A 23,462-nucleotide genomic window follows, 5' to 3' on the forward strand; every position below is an offset into this window, starting at 1 on the left:
CCCAATTCATCCAGAATAGATGATGGCTAATTGGTTGATTCATTCCGGTCACGCTGCTTTCGGAGCTCATGTGGAAATCCATATTGGCATAGCTGTCGGAATCCGAGGAACTCGAACTGGTTGAGGGATCCATCTTGTATGATCAGGGAAAGAATTTTTTTGTATGAAATAGATTGTAGAATTTAGATTTGGTATTCTTCAATACATAATTTACATATGTATATATAATACCAAAATCCCATAAATTACGGAGGAATCTTTGAAAGATGTCAGTCAAAGTTCACAGTAACAGATATGCTACGATAAGAATTCGTCTATACACTATTATGCAATAAATGTAGGAAAACGCGTCTAGACTTAAGAATGATAAGCAGGTAATTTCCTAAGGATGGTAAGTAGATGATTTCCGACTAAAAATGATAAGCAAAAATTTTGACATGCAGACACGGTCGAAGTCCAGACTCACTAATGCATCTTAACAACTATCAGTTAGACACACTAATGCAAGACCTGGTTCGCTAAGACCACCGCTCTGATACCAACTGAAAGGACCCATTCATATACATTATAAACGATTCACAATAGTTGATTACATCGCGAGGTATTTGACCTCTATATGATACGTTTTACAAACATTGCATTCGTTTTTAAAAGACAAACTTTCTTTACATCAAAAATTGACGGCATGCATACCATTTCATATTACATCCAACTATAATTGACTTAATATTAATCTTGATGAACTCAACGACTCGAATGCAACGTCTTTCAAAGTATGTCTTGAATGACTCCAAGTAATATCCTTAAAATGAGCTAATGCACAGCGGAAGATTTCTTTAATACCTGAGAATAAACATGCTTTAAAGTGTCAACCAAAAGGTTGGTGAGTTCATTAGTTTATCATAATCCATCATTTCCGTAATAGTAATAGACCACAAGATTTCAGTTTCTATAAATATCCGTACACTCGCAAGTGTATAAAAGTATTCTATAAGTTGTAGGCACCCGGTAACAAGCCTTAACGTTCATGTTTTACCCTCTGAAGTACACCAGATCAGGTGTGTTTAAAATAACCTCGAAGTACTAAAGCATCCCATAGTCAGGATGGGGTTTGTCAGACCCAATAGATCTATCTTTAGGATTCGCGCCTACCGTACATAGACAAGTAGTTTAATGTTACCAAGCTAAGGGTATATTTCTGGTTTAAACCCACATAGAATTAGTTTTAGTACTTGTGCCTATTTTGTAAAACATTTATAAATCAGCGCATGTATTCTCAGCCCAAAAATATATATAAAAAGGGAGCAAATGAAACTCACAATACTGTATTTTGTAGCAATTATGTATATGACGGCACTGAACAAGTGCAGGGTTTGTCTCGGATTCACGAACCTATATTAAGTATATATATTTATATGTTGGTCAATATCTGTCTAACAATTTAGGTCAAGTCGTAGTGTATCACAATCCTAATGCTCGAGACCGACATGCAAAAGTCAACAAAAGTCAACTTGACCCAAAATGACTTTCAAAATCTATACATGTTTATTATATAACTTATATATAGTAGTTTTATATATTTAAATATATTTATCAGATCTTATTATACTAAATAATACAAGTCATTTATTAATAAATAAAAATTTATATTAAAATTCATATATGATAAAAATATACTTTTATATATCTCAAGTAATAAAATTTATAAAATTCACTTAATATCATAAAAATATAGTGGTATGTATTATTAATGTAATTACATTACGTGTGGTAAAAATATATTTGTACGCATATTTATTTGATAAAATAATATTGATAATAATAATAATGATAAAAATAATAAAATGATAGTTTCAATAAAAATATTAATTTTTAGTAATAAAGATAATTTTAGTAATAACATCAACTGATAACAGTTATAATAATCGTTTTAATAATAATATTAAAATTAATGATAATTCAGTTGACCATATCTTTTAATCCGTTCATCGAAACCACACGATTTCTAAATGAAAAGTTATTAATTTTTTTCTTCAGCTTTTCAACGACATGCATATCATATAACTTATCTCAGTAGCATATGTATCAAATTCGTGATTTATCATAAACTATTTAACGACGAAACTAAGCATACAAACATGCATAATCATATATACTCGAGCACTAGTCAGGGATACACTATTAATATATAAAAGATAAGATATGAATGCTCACGTATCAATATTGTGATTCAATATTGCAGGAAAGTACGTAGACGCAACGAAAATGATAAACGTTAGGTTGACCTCACGAGCAATACCCTTGATCAATACCCATAACCTTCATAGCTATAACCCATAATTTCCTTAGCTATATCCCATTTGAAAACTTATTTTGAAATCGTCTGAATATAACTTCGTCGTAGTATTTTATGTATACTAATAATATCTTGAAATAGTACTAAGTAAATATATATATATATATGTAATTCGATTGAGAGAGTTTAGATAAATATATTTTCAAGTTTCTATGAAATAATGAAACCTATTGAATTTTATTTATAATAGATTTTTGAATTATTAAAGTGAATTATTAAAGTATGAATTATTAAAGTGAATTATTAAAGTATGAATTATTAAAGCGAATTATTAAAGTATGAATTATTAAAGTGAATTATTAAAGTATGAATTATTAAAGTGAATTATTAAAGTATGAATTATTAAAGTTAAAGTAAAGTAAAAGTAAAGTAAAGGTAAAGTTAAAGTATAGTAAAAGTATAAAACTATGTACGTATAATACGCGTATAAAAATATATAATATTAATTTAAATCGTTATATATATTTAATAAAATAAAATATAAATATCGTTATCTTTATCATACTGGTTAAGTAATGAGTTGTCAAAAAGAATAGATTTCTTAAATCACAGTGGACCTCATAACATAGGCCCGTAATCATATCATAATGTATCTGATAATTCAATCATTTGATATTATCTCTTAATTCTGTCGATAAATATATCGAAACAAATATGTTCATGTAAAGTATCATATATCTAATACTTTGTTAATGTTTTTAGTTAATATTATATATTATATATACATATCTATATACACATAATTGTTCGTGAATCGTCGAACATGGTCAAAGGGTAATTGATTACATGAATGTAGTTCCAAACTTTTTAAGATTCAACATTACAAATTCTGCTTATCGTGTCGGAAACATATAAAGGTTAAGTTTAAATTTGGTCGGAAATTTCCGGGTCGTCACAGGCACCTTTGATCGTAGTCTTCAAAATCGGGGTCATCAACTAGAGAAAGGTAAGCTTGTTGGTAACGTGATACATTCATTTCGGTTTGGTCTATATCAAACGGTTCATAGTCACCTTCATCCACTTCGTTTAGTTCATTGTCGGAATTATCTTCGGTTGATGTAGGTAATAATCCTGCTACATTTTCTTCATACTCTATACATTCTTCAATGTCATTATATAACGGACCTTCTAATGACGTTTGATCTTGTATCCTATCTACCGCATCCAAATAATCTTTCAAACATAAACATACTTTCACGGCTTGGGGGGTAAGTCTTGACCTTCTTTCCGATATAATTCGACCACTCAAAGAAAAGCCCTATTCGGAAGCTACGATTGAAGCTTGAATGGTAAATAAGTCACGAGTCATAATGCTTAATATTGGATATGTGTCTTGTTTTGTTTCCCACCATTTTAAAATGTCAAGGTTGTTAAATTGTTCTTCACTCATGTTTAGTGCAAAGTTTCCCATCTTATAATTTCCCAACTCGCTTGTGGGTGCCGATGTTCGTACACGTTTGGAAGCATATTCACGTACTAAGTTAAAAAGACTTATTTTGAGGTCTTGGCCCCTTCGAGAAGATGATCCGGGTTGGTCAACAATTGGGTTTGATTGTCGACCATATTTTGTTGCATAAATACCAAACATATTCTCAAAAACTTCATTAAATTCGTGTACTTGGTTCAAAAGATAGCTGGGTTCGTCATCGAAAATACCATGCACACAATCAAAGTTGGTATATATTGTCGATGCCTCTTTAAAAACTTGTAAAAAACTTGTTAATGATTCCAAGTCATCCCATTCGTCGTCATTAATTGGTTCGGAAAATCCCTTTCTAAGTAGTCTTCTATTATAACTGATTAACGTTTCTTTTTGACGTAAAATATTTTCGAACATTAAACAAGTAGAATTCCATCTTGTATCATTATCAAAATAAGGACCTAACCAAGTGTCATGACAATCTTTAACAAAAGCCTTATAGTTATGATGTCGTGCGTTGCTCGTACGATAAATCGTTACTAATAATCTTCTAAATTTATCTTTTAATGTAGCACAAAAAGCTAAACAATCTTGAACTCCCAAGTTTATAATATGAGCAACACAACGTGTATGAATAAATGCACCATTTAAAATCGGTTTAAGTGCAATTTTTAACTCACTCATGGCCGCATCGTTATTAGACGCATTATCTAACGAAATTGTAAAAACTTTATCGATTAAATTATATTCTTCTAATGTGTCTTGTAAAGTTTTTTTTATATTATTACCGTTATGTGGATAACCAAATATTTTAAAATCGATAACATGTTTCATTAAAAGCCACGAATCGGGATGAAACCAATGAGCGGTAACGGCTAAATAAGAATTTGCCGTTCCATGTGGTGCGCTCCAAACATCACAAGTTATAGAAACCCTATGTTTATATGTTCGAAAACCTTCAATTATTTCAGTTTTAGCTTTTTTCCATAATTTAAAGGCGTCACGTCTTAAGGTAGAACGACTTACATTGCTATATCGCGGTTGTAGTGGATTCCGAATTAGCTCCGTAAGCCTTGGATTGTCGAAGTGGTTGAAAGGAAGCGCTTGTTGAATGACAAACCTTGACAAATCTTACCGAAGAGCTTCGGCATCGTATTCAAAAATCGAACAATCGGCCCGAACTGTTTGTTGTCTCGGGTCTTGCCTTGCACTACAACTTTTGTCAAGATGTTTTCTTAAAGTTGTATTACCCGAAACACCCATGAACTTCATACATTGTGTACAACGAGCTTTTTCTACACCATCATTCATTACACACAACTCGAATTTGGACCAAACGTCACCTTTACACTTTGTTTCTTTTTTGTAATCAATATCGGACGTAGTGTATTCTCTTGAAGATGTTGCTACGGAAGCGGAACCGGAAGCGGAAGCTTGTGAATTATTCATTATGGGATAAGTAAGTAGAGATTAAAGAGTAATTATAGTGTGATTAGAGAATATTTAGCGATTTAGAAAGAAATATGAGAATGTTTGTTGGTGCATTTTCAACCAAAACATTACCATGTATTTATAATGGACTTTGTGGTGCTAAAATGGTCAAAAAAAAACTCAAAAAACTGAAAAAGCAGCAACAAAAAAAACGGTCATTTTTTTGAAAAACCGGATCAGATCCGGATCGGATTCCAAACCGGATCGGATTAGATCCGGTATTTATCTGGAAAAAATCGGGTTTTCCTGAGAATCTGGATCCGGTTGGAACCGGATCGGATCTCGGATCCGGATCCGGTTTTGAGTCGGATCGGTTCTGGGTTTGTTCGGTTCCGGATCGGGTCTTCGGATCGGATCTGGATCCGGTTTTTTGTGCATCTATAATGGTACCTAAGGCCCTAAGGGTAAATTTCCTAGCTTGAAAACTACCGAACATCAGTCCTTTTTCTATCAAAAAAACAGTATTTGTCTTGACCCATACCCCGACCCCGTTACATAACTTCTCATTTTGCAAAACAGGTTAGAATTTAGAATTAAGAATCTAAGATACATATCATACCAACGCCTGTAATTTGCAACAACATGAGACAAATTACAACACGAATAAAAACACTAAACATTATACCTACAAAACCGATGGGTAATCCATCTCACATATGCTATATATTAGCTAATAATAATAATACCATGCTTAACACAATTCAGATTACAAATATTCTCGAAGGCTTTCGCCAGTCGCAGCTTCCATGTCCTTCATTATTTCTTGAGCAAGTGATTTGACTTTCGGTTCCACATCTTCCAACAATTCTCCGAGGAAAGGTATCGTTTCAGGTATCAACACAACATACTCCTCACTCAAATTCTTTACCAAGTACTTGACTATTTTTAACCCAAGTATTCGGGTCCGTACATTCTCACTCCGTGTTTGCATCAGAACCTGCACCCACAACAAAATTGACAAGAATTTCAAAAACCGCATCATAATGTTATGATCCATAGCACACTTAGCATTTTTGTGATTTGACTTTTGGGTCAAGGATATAAGTTGACTAATAGACTACTGTAAATAAATTTTTACATTATGAGCCAAGACTAAATGCAAAAGGGTCAAGACTAACCTCATGATTAAGCGGTTTCCACAAAACGTCACTAGCAGAAGTAACGGCCATTTGTCCAACACAAGAAACCAAAATGTCATCAACCTCGTTTAGAGAAGGAACGTCTGGATGTTGTTCGAGGTTGTTTGGTGGATCAACACAAAGCTGTGAGATAACGGGTTTCAACAACACCTACAAAATAAATATTCGAACAATTTTAATACCAGATCAATAAATATAAGACTATCAAATGAAATAGATTTGTAGCTGGTGAATTAGGCAGGATGTGTAGCAACCAACAGTCTAAAAAAGTACTAATCAATAAATCAATATTGAACTTTTTGGGGTGACCCACAATGACATTGGGTTGAAGATCTTCCAATACATATTTTCTAATACATATACTTAAGGCTTTAACTATGTTTGCAAAATCTTTAAACTTGAAAATATGAACAAATATATTAAGTAACGTGATTTAGAAGTTTACATGCATTATACTATACTAGACTTCTGATCCACTTATTGTCAGTTAATTAGTTGGTGATAAAAGGATTACGCGTAATCTTAACTTAATACCATTACCTACATAACGATTCTTATTCTTATTAGATTAGATAAACATTGGAAACTAATAACGAACATACTTGAAACCTATACCAAAACAAAAGAACCTCCATACTTCATTTCAGAAACAACAAAAAAAAAAAACTAAAACTTCAAATGTGGTAGTGTTTAATGCATGTTGCATTAAAGCCAAGTACTTTTACTAAATAAGAGTAGGGGAAAGAGAGAACGGAAAAACAGAATAAAACAAAAATGAACGCTATCGCACTTACTTGGAAATTTGAGGAGTCAAGAAACTCGAGTTTTCCGTGATCATAAAGAAAGCATTTATGTAGAGACGACAAAACCAGTGCTCTCACATGCCACTTTCTAACCGATAAACTATTCATTTCAGGGTCCATAAGTTTCGCCTTTTTCTTTCGAGTTGGACCAGTTCTTGTATCTTCGTCACTCAAATGACGTACCAACCCATTAAGAACGTATTTGAAAAATGGAACGAACAAGTTCCTACAAAATTACAGTAAATAAGGAAAATAACAAATTCAAAACACAATTAAAATAAAAAAAAATTAGGTAAAAAGTGTGCAAAACATAATTAATAATTAAGAAAAACTTATAATGCTAAAAGAGTCAACTTACCTGCCAGTATCGATAAGCTTGTCTAATAAGCTGAAGAAAGATAACGCCCTGTCAATATTTGCATGTCCCAAATCATCATTTAGTTCCGTATACTCTGACCACTCAACACACCTTATAAAAAGAGGCTTAAACATGTTCTCTGTAAGTTTCATCACAAGAGTCACCATTGTGTTAACAACGTCTTTCTCAACAGCAGTAATATTCTTGATTGAAGCAGGACGTTTGCGACGAAGATCAAGAGCAAGCAAACACGTGTCAAAAATATTCAAATAATAGGCATATAGTGATTTATCCATTGTACGTATAAAGTTCCCAATCATCTGAAAAGTAATTGATATGCCCGAATCTCCAAAGTTGATTGCTTCTGAGTATATCTTTAACAGAGGTGGTAGGGACAATCGAACCTGATTAAATAAATTATTAAAAAAATTATACAATGTTTTATATAAATAAAAACAAATCGGTGTCAAATTATGAATAGAGCTTGCACTTACAGGAACTTTTTCTGTTATAAGCTTGCGTACAGCATCAGCTTTCAAATTCAGCTTCAAACTAGGCTTGTTTGCATATTGAGGACTCAAAATTACGAGTTCCAAAATACGACCAAGATACGGATTTAAGAAACCACCTAGCTGATCAATAACCGCCTCTATAGTAACAAGGATGGACATGAAAAGAGATTCTTTAGAACTTGTTGACCGAGTCAAACTGTCATCATCAGTGTCTTGATTCTCTGATATTACGCTAGAAGAGACAGCATGACACCTCTGAAAAACGTTATCCATTATACTAGGAAGCTCAGGTAGGGCCCGAGGCCCGAGCACTTTAACTAATGCACCAACGGTCCGGAAACATCCGGAAGAAACAGCCAAATCGTCTGAATGGATATGCTTAATGAGAGTTGCTAGACAAGTGTTGAAGATGGAGTCACAAGAAGGAAAAACTGTCACTAAAACTTCAAGGGTGGAAACTGCAGATAGTCTTAAAGAAGCGTTTGTTGAGTCAACTATGTTTAGGATCTCGTGGCACATGTTTTCGAAGCGTTGCAACGTAGCTTCGTCAAAACGAAGCCAGGAGCTTCTTAAGCTTGGATTTAATACCTTTTTATTATGCTTTTGAGTTAACATGCTGCATTCTTTTGCCATATCACATAGAAGCCCAAGAGCCTGTTATATACAAAATATACAAGTAAATATAATACTTAAAACCTAGTCATATGGGCTACAGATACACACACACATATTATTCTTACCTTCTTTCTCAGATTAGGATCTGCATGACCGAGCAATTTAATAATGACTTTAAAGAAAGTCGAGGGCAAAAGACCCTTCCTAATAGATGTCAAAACAGCATGCGTAAGCTCTTTTAGATCTTTTTCCACAGAAGTTGTAACACCATGCTCCTTTTTCTTTGACCCAGTCAGTTGTAAATATGTGGCAACATGCTCCATTAGTGCCCCAGTTGTTGCCTAAAAATACACATATATGATAAATAATATAAAAAATTGTATGTGAAAGGTTGAGCAACATAAAAACCGATAAGTTTTAGTAGTCTGAACTGACAACAATCTAGTTCACCTTTACCATTTTAAAAGGTATTAAATAGATATTAGGTATGATTATAAAGGCAACTTAAGAGTTTGTAAACACTTGAAAGATTTTGGACCACTCAACCAACTTAACATGGTTCTTTTTAACTAACTTAACTACTTAATTATTCCACCCATTTGTCCTGTTAGAGATAAATGACAATCAAAATTAACACATTCACAAGTAAATGGGACGAGCTGCCACTTCTAATATTCCTATTACCAAAAACTATAACTTTAGGAGCTTAAATGCGAACCTGAATGCTATTAACATCTTCGCCAGATTTAAGCTTGAATGCTAATTCAGGAGCTTGTAATTTTTCACTAACAAACTGAAGTGCAACTGAAAGTACTACGACGAGTTGCGTGTTTGGAGTACCCGTTTCTATCTTTTGAAGCATTGTAACAAGCGAAGGAAGCCACACCACGCACGAATACTGCTCAGAAACTTGTATGGCAAAAGTGTACTCCCAATCTGTTCGTAAACTTGACGATGTAAGCTCCAAATCGAAATTCTGTTTTGAAGCCAATGAGCGGAACAGGAGAACAAGTAACGAAGCTAAGCTGCTGCTCTCTCCTAGAGTCCTGTAAGATAGACTTGTTAGGTCAGTGATATCAAGTATAAAGTGTTCGTTGGTTCAACCTTTTGTTTCCTCAATGGGTGACCAACTCAACAAACCGGGAAAATATTAAACTTCATTTTGAAATTTGGACTGTGTTGGAAATCAATCTAAGTTGCAAAAAAATTCAATAATCGAATTCAAACTTTGATTTAAAATGTAAACCAAAGATACTGAGTTTATCTTCTATTCAAATTGATTTGGATTAATATTTGTCAACTCAAAAGAAAAACTGAAATCAAAAAATTGGTAGAGATTGCAAACCAAAATAAAAGTTAGAACCAAGATTCCCATTTGGAAAATCATATCCAGATTGATTTATAGGTTCTTGATATCAAAACGAAACCCAAATGAAGTAAGACCAAAAGGTTAGTACACGCAAAACGGTATTTGTTATTTTGTTGTTTCCATAGGTCAGGCATAAGATTGGCCAGCTCATAACTGAAAAAAAAAAAGTAATTCATAAATAAGTTTGAACAGTAAACCAAACCCAGCATAACCCAAATTCAAATACTCCACCTACTCGGTTATGAGTTTGGAATACAAACTAAGATTGAACACTGACGGAAAGTAGGCATAAAATGCACAATTGAATTCATCGAAAGTACCTCAAAAGGTGCATGACGATTGAAAGCCTTCTATTTTGAGAAACATCCGGCAATATGTGCAAAAAAATCTATAAAAAAAAAGAATCCATACGTGAATCTAAGTTAGAAAGTATGTTCGTGGTTGGAGGATAAAAAGGAGTATTATAAGTTGAATCCCTTACCTGCAATAGTTCTTCCTGGTTTTCAAACTTTGTAAGCCAACAAGGCACAATAGTAGATATGACATCATCAAATACTCTCTGTGAGTGGCTGTCCAACTATAGAAGATAAATCATGTGAGAAAATAAACTACATTTCCAAGCTAAATTTCAAACGTAACTGAGATCTAAAAATCATGATTGTTGGGTAATAGGTTAAAGCGTGGATAGCAAAACGGGCAGGTTGGGTCAGACTAGAATATCTATTATCAGCAACTTCGTATATGCAATGTGCTATATATCAGTTCAGATGTTATTACAAAAACACACCAACTACTTTGATAAAACAACTTAGGAGGTTCCTACAACATTGAAATATGAATACTATCAGATGACTTTTTAACCTGTTCTGACCCATTTCATTTTCAGTTAAACCCTTCAACTAAACCCATTTGACCTGCTAAAGATCAACAATAACCAGACAATTGGCCAATTAACAGGAACACGGGTTAGAACGGCTACATCTAGCTTTGACCAACTAAATTATACCCTGGATACCACTGTACTTATAGATAAACATTGTTGATACTTAAAATAAGTGAAAGCCAATTAGCATCCACGTATTATAGAATAAGTGGTGAAAACCTACAAATTTTGAAGTAAATAAACAATAAAAAATGCAGGGTGTCAAAAGGCTTAAATACCTGTGTTACAGCTGATTCACCCATGACGGTAAGTATATCAATTATGTGATCCAAAATTCGATCTGGTACAGCCTTTGTAACTGCTGATAGCAACGAGAAAACATGATTACGTACGGCTGCATCATCTGTAGACCGGGCACAACTGACCAACAGCTTTACATCAATACTCTCAACAATTCCATCCTACAAGACAGGCATTACATTATTCATTACTTGACTAATAAGAAGGAGCTACATATCAATAGGTTTCATTTAGTTTTATCCCAGAATAATAACAATTAATGAATAATACTAAAATAGTACCTGTGATTTATCAATGGCAACAAGAGAATTTGTGATATCCTCCAGAACTGATAGTAGGTTCTGTTGAATGTAGCATATTTTACTGGATGTATCGAGTATAATATCGGTGAAAGCTTTTTCATGTTCCTCATCCTGCTTAACAGCTTCACTAATCCACTCTTTGTCTAGAAAACTTATGCCAAGAAGCTTAAACAATGGCTCGACAAGAACAGCCCTGAAACAAATGATCAAGTACCACATTATAATCAATAAAAAACGCAAATGATAATGCCAAACCATTTCAACAGAAATTAGTTAAGGTAGCAAACTTGGCAGGTCAGAAGAATATGGTACGGATCAAAAACGTTTCAATCCAACACAAGTACTTTTAGCGAAATTGTAAGAGTTTCAACAACCACTTCTTCCCACATTTTAAATATCGTGCATAAAAGAATAATATGTTAAGCCAAATTACAAACAATATTATTACAATATTAATCAAATTTTCTGAGCAATTATTTGCATTGTATGCCTTAGAAATTATAAAATCAGTGCACTACTGGAAGCAAACCTGTTCTCTATGTCTTTCTTTAGCAACAAAATGTCAAGTAGTGAGCTAAAAAACGTTAGCTTGCTGCAGCGTCTAAATCCCGCATCATTATGTAATTCAGTTGTTGCTTTCTTTTTCTTCTTCCCGTGTGGTGTACCAGATAAAATAAGTGCTTTCTGAGTAACAAAATCAAGCATCTTCTGTATGGTCAAGCTAGAAACCTGCAATAGAAAAAAAACAACATTGCATTTCATGAAGAAGAAAAAAAAGAAATCATATTCATTGTCCATAACTTGTCTATAGCATATAAAACTTGAGTCTATTAAGTTAGCAAATTTGACTGCTTTAAAGCACTTTTGCAATGTCTAACAGCAAAAAATAAGGAGTAAAAGGAGGCACACCTTAATCTGCATCAAAGCCACTCTAGAAGCATTCTGAATGTCACCATTGTAACTTCTAAAAAGACATGTAAGCTCTTGGAAGAGAAGTTCCTGTAAAAAAAATAAAAAGACATGCCAATTTGGTTAGAGAAAGCAATAGGTACTCCACAATTTCCAATTTTTGATTATAAGTAGCAAGAAGCGATTGCCTAGTACAAGTACACATTGAGTTTTAGACCAACAAACACAAAAAAATGTTAAAAGAACTTGAAAACATCCAATACAATTACCTGTATCTCAGGCTTGAAAGATTCGTACAAGGAGCTACTAAGAGATTTTAATACAGTTACACATGGCTGTATAACGGAACTATCTTCAGAATATGAACGGTCGACCTGACAAGGTGACACAAAAAAAAAACATACGTAAAATTAAAATTCAGCTGAAACACTAAAATTAGGTTTGAAAACATTGGTAATAATGCCGGTAGGGTAAGGGGTCAAACAGGTAGATTGACCAGGAAAACTTATCATCAAAGTACGAATTTGGATTTTAGCAAGTGCCGTATATGATTAGCAGATTTACAGTACTTGATGTATATCATTTTTAAATCGAATGATAACTCATAAGACCTTTGATGATTAATATACACTTACTGTGACTTTCGATCCATTCAACCCATTTCCTATTAACCTAAATATACTGAACCAGTCTGAACCGTTGAAGACAAAACAAAAAAAAAAAGCCACAATCGACCCATTACAAAGTAAATAGGTTGAAATTGCCACCGAAATCGGAAAGCTATCATAAGCTACTCACCTGAAGTGCTTTCAAAATGTATGATTCAACAGCATGCACACCTGCTGCAGAGGTAAGCTTCGTACAGCACTAATAAGATACAAGTGTAAAATAGTTAGTTCAACAAAAGCATGAATGTTGAAATGCATAATCACGTAACCTGTTAGAGTATATTACCTCCAGTAGAAGACATAGTATATCAACTTCTATCTTCGACAACTTATTGCGTCTTTCTAACAGATCACTAAGCAAAGAACTGACTTCTTTAACCAGAAAAACTTGGCTTCCCAAACCTTTGAGCAAATACAGTACTTTCAACTGCCAAATCATATATACAGATCGGTTATAAATGAATAATGATCAGATAAAACTTAATCCAACTAAGTGAATGAGTGAGGAAACATAGTTGGCATTTAGAGTGAACTTACCATTCCGTATGGACAAAGTGATAGAGCAGAGCCCAAGATAAATTTGAGTATGCTGTCCTTTGTGGGTCGATCAAATCTGGACGAGGTTAAAATGATACAGATTAGCATGCAAGGTGACTTTTTTACAACGTATTGATTGAATAGTATAATAAAGCAAAAGAACTCTCAAACTAAGACCTCATAAAAGAACATGTCTTCCTAAATGCAATATAACAAATTATAAGTTGGGCAACGGGCTTGAGTTGGCATATTTGATTTTATATGTGCACCTATAAAGAGCATACTAATTCGTAACAAATACTATAAACAGGTGTGCTGCAACAAAACTAATGAGTAGAGGTTGCAAATGGGGTGGGTTACAGTTGGCTAATGAGTCAACATGACTAACGGGCAGATATAGGCTATTAGTAGGGATAAGTCAAAATGGAACTGTTCATATTTAGGTTGACCTCCAGTTTTAAAAAATGTCTAAATTTTTTATTATATAACTAATGTGTTGTTAAAAGAAGTAATTAGTATACTAAAACTGGATATCTGTGAATAAAAAGTTTTAGAATGTTGTATATGAATTCTATCATTTGACCAGTGCAGTTCTAAGCCATATTTGTTAGCTTGGCCTATTTGACCCGTTTGAGATATAAACAAATGGATCAAGATTGCTCCCTCTAGAATGCAACAAGGTACTATCAGATAAAATACCTATCTCCAACATTCTGTGGCACCAACAGGCTACGATGCGTAGGGCTTAGCAATGTTGTGAAAAACTCAAGGAGAAAATCTTTGTCTGATATAATAAGCTTCTTTTGCTGAGACATCATCGCTAAAAGTTCTCCGAGAAAATGACTCCATACTGCACTTCTCCCTAACACAGAAATAACAAAAATGTCAAAAGCCAAAAAGGGAGTTTTTTAATTAGATTTAAGCCAGCTGAATTACCATTTTTGCCCCCAGCTACACTAACATGTGGCCATAAAGTAAATAATTCTTCAATGCAGCCCATTGCAGCTGATCCTATATCCTGAAAAGGTAAGAATCCCAACCATAAAGAAAAGAGGATAGGATGTACACAATATATTGGGTTATAACCCGGCTAGGTTTATACATAGAGAACAATGAAAAACGAACAAAAAAGGGTTATATACACTTCGCAGAGGTTTATCCACTCTCCAATATTATTCTCGACTCTTAATGATTAATAATTCAAACGTGATAGAACAATTCTACTAAAGTAAGAGCCCTAGTATAGTAGTATAAAATACTAATACATAACGCTATCCATACAGCAATCTACTAACTAAAATACCACATACGCATTGAATAATCGAATAATACCATTAAACAGAATCTCAGGTACTTCTTTTGGAGCTTGGGATGACATTGCAAGAATACAAAATATACTTACACATATCACAGATAACAAAAGTAAAGATGACCATTTTGACCCAATTTATTTATGATAGGGTCAGTTCGGTCATGTTTTATCTGTAATGCGTCAAACAAGTAAAAATAAAATTAAAAAGTCGATCGAAAAGAAGTATGTTAGATGCATGGATGTTAGGCCCATAAAAGTATTTTTGACGCATATAACATCATAATCATTTTACTTAAAGCAAACATATCATGATAATACACAGCTTCTATTTGTATTTAACACACTATACTCATTTATAACAAATATTTTGAGAAAAAATGATTCAACCTGTTTTGACTCATATCAAATATTGCCCATTTCAACCAAACCAACCCACTGCCAAGTTTTCCATCTCTACAAAGAATATCTAGCACAGCTTTTCTGTGGCAGGCTAAAGTTATCACGAAACAGGCTCGTTCTATATAATGAAGATATTTATATATATATATATATATATATATATATATATATATATATATATATATATATATATATATATATATATATATATATATATATTTACTGAACTAGCACCATACACAATTGTACCTTTTCATTACTAGACAATGGAACAAGAATCGAAGGAAACTCGGCAGGTAGCTGAAGAAGTAACCCCTCATCTATTTCACTTTTTAAACGAATCCCCTCCTCTAACTGGGAACAAAGATATGCAAATGAGTGTAGACTCTCTTTTTGCACAGAAAGAGCAACACCTGCAACAATATAGGTCATGTCAATAACCACTTTATGAAGTCAGGTTAATGATCAAGAAGATATCCCTTTTTATCCTAGTCGATCAGGTAACAAAAATAATACAAATTAAGGGTAACTTTGAGGATTTGTAAGGAGATGAAACTGTGTTACCAAGTGTAAAATGGTACAAAAAATAACATGGAAAAGTTAAAGCATTGGCCCACCTCCGTCTGTAAAAAGTTTGGACAAAAACCGAGCTGGTGAATCCTTATGTTTTGAAACAAGATGATTCGTATGCTTCTTGAAAACAACCTTTGAATGAGATGCAAAGAAAGAAAAAAGATTCTGAAGAATAGCTTCCCACTCATCCTGCAAGTGTCAATGTCATAAGCAATAAGCATAACTGAACCTAAAATACACTTCACGATGTTATAAGCATAATAGAACCCTTTACCGGAAAAAAGCATAATAGAACCCAAAATATGTTGGTACAGGCATGTTTCAAGATGTTATAAGCAATAAACATAATCGAACAAAACGCCATCTAAAAGACCACTCAAAATACACTTCAAGAGTTCCAACCAAAATGACAAGTTTGGTACATTTGACCATCTTCCTTGGTTGTTTTTTTTTCATTTTTACCCATGTAACCCGATATAATGAAATCCAAATCAAACATACTTTTGGGTCAAAAGGACCACCTTGGACAGCTAAAAAAGTATGAAGTGCCTTGTCTAACCTTGGGGACATCCTCATTAGCTGTTGCAGTGAAAGCATTCAGTAACCGCCAGAATATGCATATTAATATCTCAGAATTGAATTCTTCAAACTTTACATCGTACAATTGATCAAGGGAAGCTGAGCAATCTCTATCCAGTATTCTTCTAGTTGACTATATACAGTATAAACTAGTTAGTATAAAGTATAAACGTGAAGATGATAACGTTTTCATAATATTGCCCGAGTTTTTTCAAAGGCTAGTTCATCATAAAATCCTATTACTTAATTGTAGACAGATATACCTCTTCTGTGAAAACTCCAAATCCAGATGTCTCTAACTTTTGCCACTCTTTTATAAGAAAGGAAATACAGGATCCGTACAATGCAGAAAATTGATGAAAATCTACAGCAAAAATACAGAAAAGATGATGAAATTTATACTATTTTCAAATATATCTGATGATTTGAATAAAAAACTATAAGATTTTGTGTCCAAAAAATTCAATGTGCACTTTTAACGCATTTTTTGCTAGCTATTCATAGTGTTTAAACCCATTTAAAACATTATAGAACTTGACTGAACTGACCCATTCATAAAAGAAAGGTCAAAAAACCACTAATAGTTATTCTAAAGGTGGATATATGAAAAACCATGATAGATATATGTACCTTTCAATGGCATCGTTACTGATTGCAACAAAATCAAGTAAAATAATGTCTTAGACAGTTCCAACTCATGACAGTATCCAACAAACCATTGCATGTATTCATCTGAGTTGGCCAAAAAGCTTTCAGCCATGACATTGATATTATCCATATTAACAGCAGATGCACTTTTAAGTGCCAACTTCTGTAACAAATATGAATTAACAAAGTGAAGATAATGACAATCTCAATACTGTGAGTAAAACCAATCATTTAAAACCAAAGATAGGTATCAGTGAAAACAATACTTACCTGCCCAGAGATAGAGATGGTAGTAAGTTTCTGGTAGAGAGGCCATTGTAACTCTTTGGCTGCATTTAAAGCCTTCAAATTTATGTTCTGAGTCTGGTATTATTAAGAAGGAACCAAGATCCGATTAGGAATGAGTAAACACAATGGCAGAAATACATCATTTGTAAAGCAAATATTATAGACCTTGGGCATGACTAAAATTAAAGGAAATATCATTGCGGCAAGGTCTTTTGAATATCCTTCATGGCCCGAAAAGCTTGAAATTACATGTTCAAGACATGACATGGCGACATCAGCAGCTAAAGTTGTATTATCTGATGCCTCTGTAGAGAAGGATGATGTTAATATGCAAGTTAAATTATCATAACAGCGTCAAACATATAAAATGTATGACCAAAGTAAATATATAACTGGAACCGAACTTCAAGAACTTTTGCACGTAAAAAAGTGTATCCACCATTCAGAGTGAAACATCTATATGTTTGAGGTTAGAAAAGAACTCGATTAATCAATTATTACTTACGTAAAAATGTTAACTTAAGGATAGCGCCCCAACGCGCTGGTTACTTAACTAAAATAATACCTTCTTGTACGTTTCAACAACTGTGAAATAAACTAATGTCTTATAATATGTTTAGTCCCTAATGAGAATGAAACAACATAAGCCTTATAATATGTTTAGTCCCTAATGTCTTTAAAAAAGAACCCAAATGAGAATGGAACAACATAAGTAACAGCAACCTTGCAGTAGTAATTCATGAATGAAGGATTGTAATTAAACTAATGTCTTATAATAAGTTTAGGGTGCTGATATTTCCAACACCCAAAACTATAAATCCACCATAATTTAATTGTACTTCCAAAAATACCCTTGTGATATTCTTTTTAATATTTTAATTATTAATATTATATTATTAATATTAATATACATACTAAATACAACCGTATAAGCAGCTTAATCTTTTGACTTAACTGTCTATTCCACTTCTCATCTCTTTCTCTTTCATATCTTTTATTTCCACCTTTTTACAAAAAACTGGAGCACTCTCTATAACATCTCTCCAGCTCATTTATCTTCTTACAAAATTTTGAAGACTACTTTTCCACATCACACAATTACATCAAGATTCTTGATTTACATTGATGCTGTTAATATGATTTATTTAATATTGCACAAATAATTAGGAGTGATCTACTTATTATATTTAAGTACATGATAATGTGATTTACACATATGTTGTCCACCAACACCTGCTGGAATCCATCTCAAACCACCGTAAAGGGAGACAAACAAGGCTGGACGTCAAGGAAAAAACGAAAAACGGAGAAACAATGGAGCGAAAGTAACCTAAGTAATGGAAGAAAGTCAGATCCGGAGAGGAGGTGCGGACCACCGACGAGATGCCGGTGGCCGATGGTGGCGACTGTCAACAACGGGTACAACGTACCAGAAGAGCCAAACAGAAGGGGAGCAAACATGGAAACATAAAGATGGGTCGGAGAACAAAACATGTGAATGGGAGAACTAGGAAAAGAGAGTGGGTTTGAAATCTTGGAAAACACCAAGGATTAATTGAACTGTGAACAAAAAAGAGTTTTAACAGTAAATGAATTATAAATAATGTAAGGCTAATATGTATTAAAATATTAAAAGGAATCTTACAAGGGTATTTGTGGAAGTACACTTAAATTATGTTGGATTTATAGTTTTGGGTGTTGGAAATATCATTACCCATAAGTTTAAGTTTAGTCCCTAATCTATGTCAACAACCCAATAGAAGTATAGATCAACGGTAAAGATAAAAATAAGTTTGAAAAAACTCACTTGAACTTAATATACTGATGCATCTTTTAAGCACCTTTTGGAGGCCATCAAGGAGATCTGAATGTTTTAAGAATTCAGACAATCTGCCCATCCTTAACACCGCCTGGACCACACTTAGATCATCATCATAAAGCCGTCTTAACAGTGCATCATTCATCGTTTGCTGCTTCTGAGAAAAAAATCAAGAAAAAAATTTGAATAAAGGCTGAAAATATTAGAACATATTGAACTTTTTATATAAAACTTGTTTTGCATATATTGCTTGTGTATTGTGTCTATCACCTGTGAATCGACAGACTTGACTCCGTGACTCAGATCAGCATCCAAACTCAACACAGTAGCCCGTCGAACCGAAGCCTATGACATCATTGAAACAAACCATTTTTCAGAAGAAAAAAAAACATAAATGTAATGAGAATATTATTCTGTTAAGTGGGACACAATATATACATATATAAGTAATACAAGTTGTCAAAAGCTCGGCATGTGCAATAATTTGCAATAGAGAATTAGAGATAGCAAGAGGGTCTAGTTGGTTAGTAAATCAAAACTAGTAGTTTCTTCAGTAAGAGCCTATCCGGGTAGACTTGGCCAGCAAATACGATTTGTCCAACTTTACTTTCATAACTTCGTATAGTGTCAAGTTGTCAACATTGATATGAAAAACTACATGATTGAGTTAATAAACTGATGACTTTTCAGACAAAGCAAGTAAAAAGGTTGTACGCATTAATACACTTAATGAAGGTAATGATATCATGATAATTCGGCCCATTTAACTTCCTACACTCTTGCAGCGATTTTTGTAACCTGGTTTACTCTTATAATGATTTTTTTAGTGACCCGCTTGAACAAGCATAATCTAAACTAACCCATTCATAAGCAAATGGCTCAAAAATACTACTTCCACTATGTATGGGAACAGTTTAGTGTGCATTAGTAGTCCTACTAAACATACCTTCAAACTTTCGAGTCCAAACCAAATCTTTGAATCAGATGACGAGTCCAAGCCTCCATCTAATGTCTTAAAAATGATGTCATATGCTGATCTATCTTTCTTGGATTTTACTTCAGTCTTCTACAAAAAATAAGTAGTAGAAACATTGGATACAAAATCAAAATACATTATTAAATTCAACAACAACTACAACAAAACAAACCTCTAGCGAACTTTGAACAGCTTCACGTAATTCCAGTGAATAATGATTATTGAAGGAGACCAAAATTTGCTTCACTTTGCTTCCTGCTATTTATCATTCCAAACAACATGAATGAGCAAAGACACATACGCCAGTTTTCTGATAATATAACTTAACTGAAGGTGACATTTTCAAGTTATTTTCATATAACTGGATCAGTTACCATCTACATCTAATAGAATGAATCTAAAATACTTATATTCCATGATAAAATAGAAAAGTGATAACCTTTACAAAAGGACACAGTTCAATCTAGTTACAAGTTGCCCAAAGTGTACTATTGATATTTGAACATTCCTTGACAAACAAAGAACAGTAGACAAATGTAAACATTTATCACCCATTTAGACATGTTATCCAACCATTTTTTCACCTCCATACGCAGATATTAAACTTGTTACGTATATCTATCGATATCTAGTTTACAGCAGATAGCAATTGGTACTAGTAATTTAACCTGGAACAGGTGATGCTTCATTCCCTTTTTTATATAACTTCGTAGAGGTAGAAAGAAGTTTTGAGACTAGACGTCCAATTAGAGAACTGATAGGAACAGTTTCGATCATAGAAAGAAGCACTTGATGACAAATATCATCATCAAGACTATATTCCAATAAGGATTCCAAAAAAACCGCCAAAAACTTGTCAATATTGAACTCCTTAGTCAACCCAGAAAGAATCCCCGAAAGATCCCTTCATCAAAAAAATTCAAAACACTGTTCATACAATATACACAGAAAGAACAATTCAAATTTAAGTAAGTAAATAAAAAGTCCCCTGTAGCCTACCTAATTTCCTTCAAGATATCCACAACTTTTTTAGGGAGAACCTCCATCGATTGCGACTGAGATATGAACAAAAAAAAACATTATTCCTAAAAACGAGATTTAATAAGATGTGATGTGCTAAGAAAATGATATAATATCAAAGGTAGTTCAATTACATCCAATCATACCTGGACAATATTGACCAATGCCATAAATGACACTCGAAACAACTGCAAATCAATAGAATGTTCAGCATCCGCACGTGCTACGTCAGCAATGGATCGAATCAAGCTTTTAACTAGATTAGGAGACAATACTGATCTATTTGCTAGTAAGCTAACGATCATCAAAGCCCCAGCCTGGAAGAAAAACAATCATCAATACTATTAAAATGAACTTTTTTTATACAACTATTCGATATCATTAAGAAAAAAATGCTTACACTACATACTGAAAACGACAATCGGATTCAACATTCAAAACAATCTCACCTTGTGATCTATGCTTCCCTTTGAATGAGCATCAAGACCAGAAACCACATATGGAAGAATTCTCTTCACAGTATCGGTGTCAATAACAGCAAGGGAGCCAAAGACCTCGATAACGACAGCAGTACAGAAACTTATCACAGGTCTTGACGGTTGAAGCTTTTTGGAAGGTGAGGCCTACATAAATATATAATAGTTACATATAGAAAACGTGACACGCAAACATATTATCCTCCATAACAAACACATTAGAGAAACTTACGTAGTTGCATAAAGCTTCTAAAACCCCCATATCACGCAGACATTGTTGCACGATAACCTTCCGAGGTGGTGGAGCACCAGATGTTTTTACACCCTCAAGAAACTTCCATTTACCATTTCTATAATGTAACCAGAAGGTAAACATGATATAAACACTCAAATACCATACAAAGGGTACATATATGAAAAAAGAAGTACAGAATAAGGGTAGGTAGGATAAGTTGGATAACTAGTCAATACATGTGCTTATTAATGAGTAAATGAGTGGCATAATCTTACCCTGTGTCGATAAGTTGCACAATCCGTACAAAAACATGGGTATCATGGTAAGGTAATGCACATAAGATCAATTCTTCGGTGTTGTAGACGTGGATCCTAAAGACAATAAAAATATTATACACATATTTTTATAATGTAAATACATATTACTGTTAATAACAAGAAAAAGAAACATACTTGTATCTACGTATTAGATATTCGAGTGTCCTCAGGGCTGATGGTAACTGAAAATACCCTGACAGCAACCGTAAATACGAACTAATGGAAACATTAATTTGGTTATTTTCTTGAATGCCCATCAAGTCTCTGTCCAATTCTCTACTCTTATGTGTGAACAAATCATTCTTGTAGTTCCCAAATCTTTCATCTTGGCTCACAAGAACCTCCAATCCTACAGTATAAAACAATTTTTATTAACCACGTCATCCATCAATTTATACATTATCACTGAACCAACTAACAATTATCACTAATTAGATCATTTATTCAACTGAAACGTTATCATTAAACCATCTATTTATACTTAAAACACATTAGATTTCAATAAATCATTTTTCATTCAGTTAAAATTAATGTAAGTAAAAAAATTGAAACAATACTTTATACTTTATCCATTAGAAAATTCAATCAGTTAGTAATAAACTCAACGAAATGACATAAAATCAAATATTACAAATTGAAATACAGCAAGAAAATCGTATATACGGGTATAAATACGGAAAAGAATTAAAGTACCTGATAGAGCTAGGTTAAATAAAGTATCAATATCAATATCCGCAGCTTCTTTAGCATCAAATAAAATTGAAGGACGAGTAAAAGGTCTTTTGAGAGGGTCTGTATCCGGTTTAACAATTGACCTAATTGCTTGTAACTGTGAAGCGATTGAAGTCGCCATTGTAATTACTTGATTGATAAACCCTAATTATTGGCGGTAGATTGTGAGTGTGATGAGAGGGATACAGACTTCAGGCGCGGGTGGTTTAAGCGTTTTAGGGTTTATGTTTTGACCTTGACGACTATGACCATCAACTATATATATTCACTTAGTACCCTGATTCATTTTACATTAACAGAATTACTCCCTTTAGTAGGCCTTATGTTTATTATTTGTCCCTCATTCGTATTTGGACCGTCGCTTACGTAAGAGGTTTGCATTTCCTTAAAAAATTAAACCGTAAATTCTTAACCTAAGTTAAAAAT

General features: G+C 33.4%; 1 protein-coding gene across 2 annotated transcripts; it reads right to left on the reverse strand.

The window, feature by feature from the left end:
• Positions 1 to 5,788: 5,788 nt before the first annotated feature.
• On the reverse strand, positions 5,789 to 23,223 carry LOC139893444 (uncharacterized protein At3g06530). Of its 2 annotated transcripts, none has more exons than XM_071876608.1 (38): positions 22,998 to 23,223; positions 22,440 to 22,653; positions 22,263 to 22,358; positions 21,985 to 22,102; positions 21,726 to 21,899; positions 21,423 to 21,593; positions 21,256 to 21,311; positions 20,925 to 21,160; positions 20,429 to 20,511; positions 20,227 to 20,346; positions 19,551 to 19,625; positions 19,269 to 19,437; positions 17,627 to 17,766; positions 17,444 to 17,536; positions 17,156 to 17,336; positions 16,789 to 16,889; positions 16,506 to 16,658; positions 15,991 to 16,135; positions 15,623 to 15,786; positions 14,599 to 14,680; positions 14,362 to 14,524; positions 13,663 to 13,738; positions 13,412 to 13,552; positions 13,256 to 13,324; positions 12,727 to 12,831; positions 12,458 to 12,547; positions 12,078 to 12,277; positions 11,528 to 11,741; positions 11,225 to 11,407; positions 10,545 to 10,640; positions 10,384 to 10,451; positions 9,413 to 9,740; positions 8,820 to 9,035; positions 8,062 to 8,733; positions 7,568 to 7,971; positions 7,201 to 7,435; positions 6,386 to 6,556; positions 5,789 to 6,204 (listed from the first exon to the last, which is right to left on the reverse strand). In XM_071876608.1, the coding sequence occupies exons 1-38, from the start codon at positions 23,155 to 23,157 to the stop codon at positions 5,974 to 5,976; spliced, it is 6,393 nt and encodes a 2,130-aa protein (XP_071732709.1). In that variant the 5' UTR covers positions 23,158 to 23,223; the 3' UTR covers positions 5,789 to 5,973. The 2 variants fall into 2 exon arrangements, with proteins under 2 accessions (XP_071732709.1, XP_071732707.1); XM_071876606.1 differs by having other exon boundaries at positions 20,429 to 20,514.
• Between the last annotated feature and the right edge of the window lie 239 nt (positions 23,224 to 23,462).

Source organism: Rutidosis leptorrhynchoides, chromosome 2 (genome assembly GCF_046630445.1).
Source record: "Rutidosis leptorrhynchoides isolate AG116_Rl617_1_P2 chromosome 2, CSIRO_AGI_Rlap_v1, whole genome shotgun sequence".
NCBI lineage: Eukaryota > Viridiplantae > Streptophyta > Magnoliopsida > Asterales > Asteraceae > Rutidosis > Rutidosis leptorrhynchoides.

Coding starts and splice junctions, on each gene's coding strand:
- LOC139893444 (XM_071876606.1), bottom strand. CDS start 23,157: ATGGCGACTTCAATCGCTTCACAGTTACAAGCAATTAGGTCAATTGTT. Junction 22,654..22,997: donor ATTTAACCTAGCTCTATCAG/GTACTTTAATTC, acceptor TTTATACTGTAG/GATTGGAGGTTCTTGTGAGC. Junction 17,537..17,626: donor TAATTTTAGTCATGCCCAAG/GTCTATAATATT, acceptor TAATAATACCAG/ACTCAGAACATAAATTTGAA.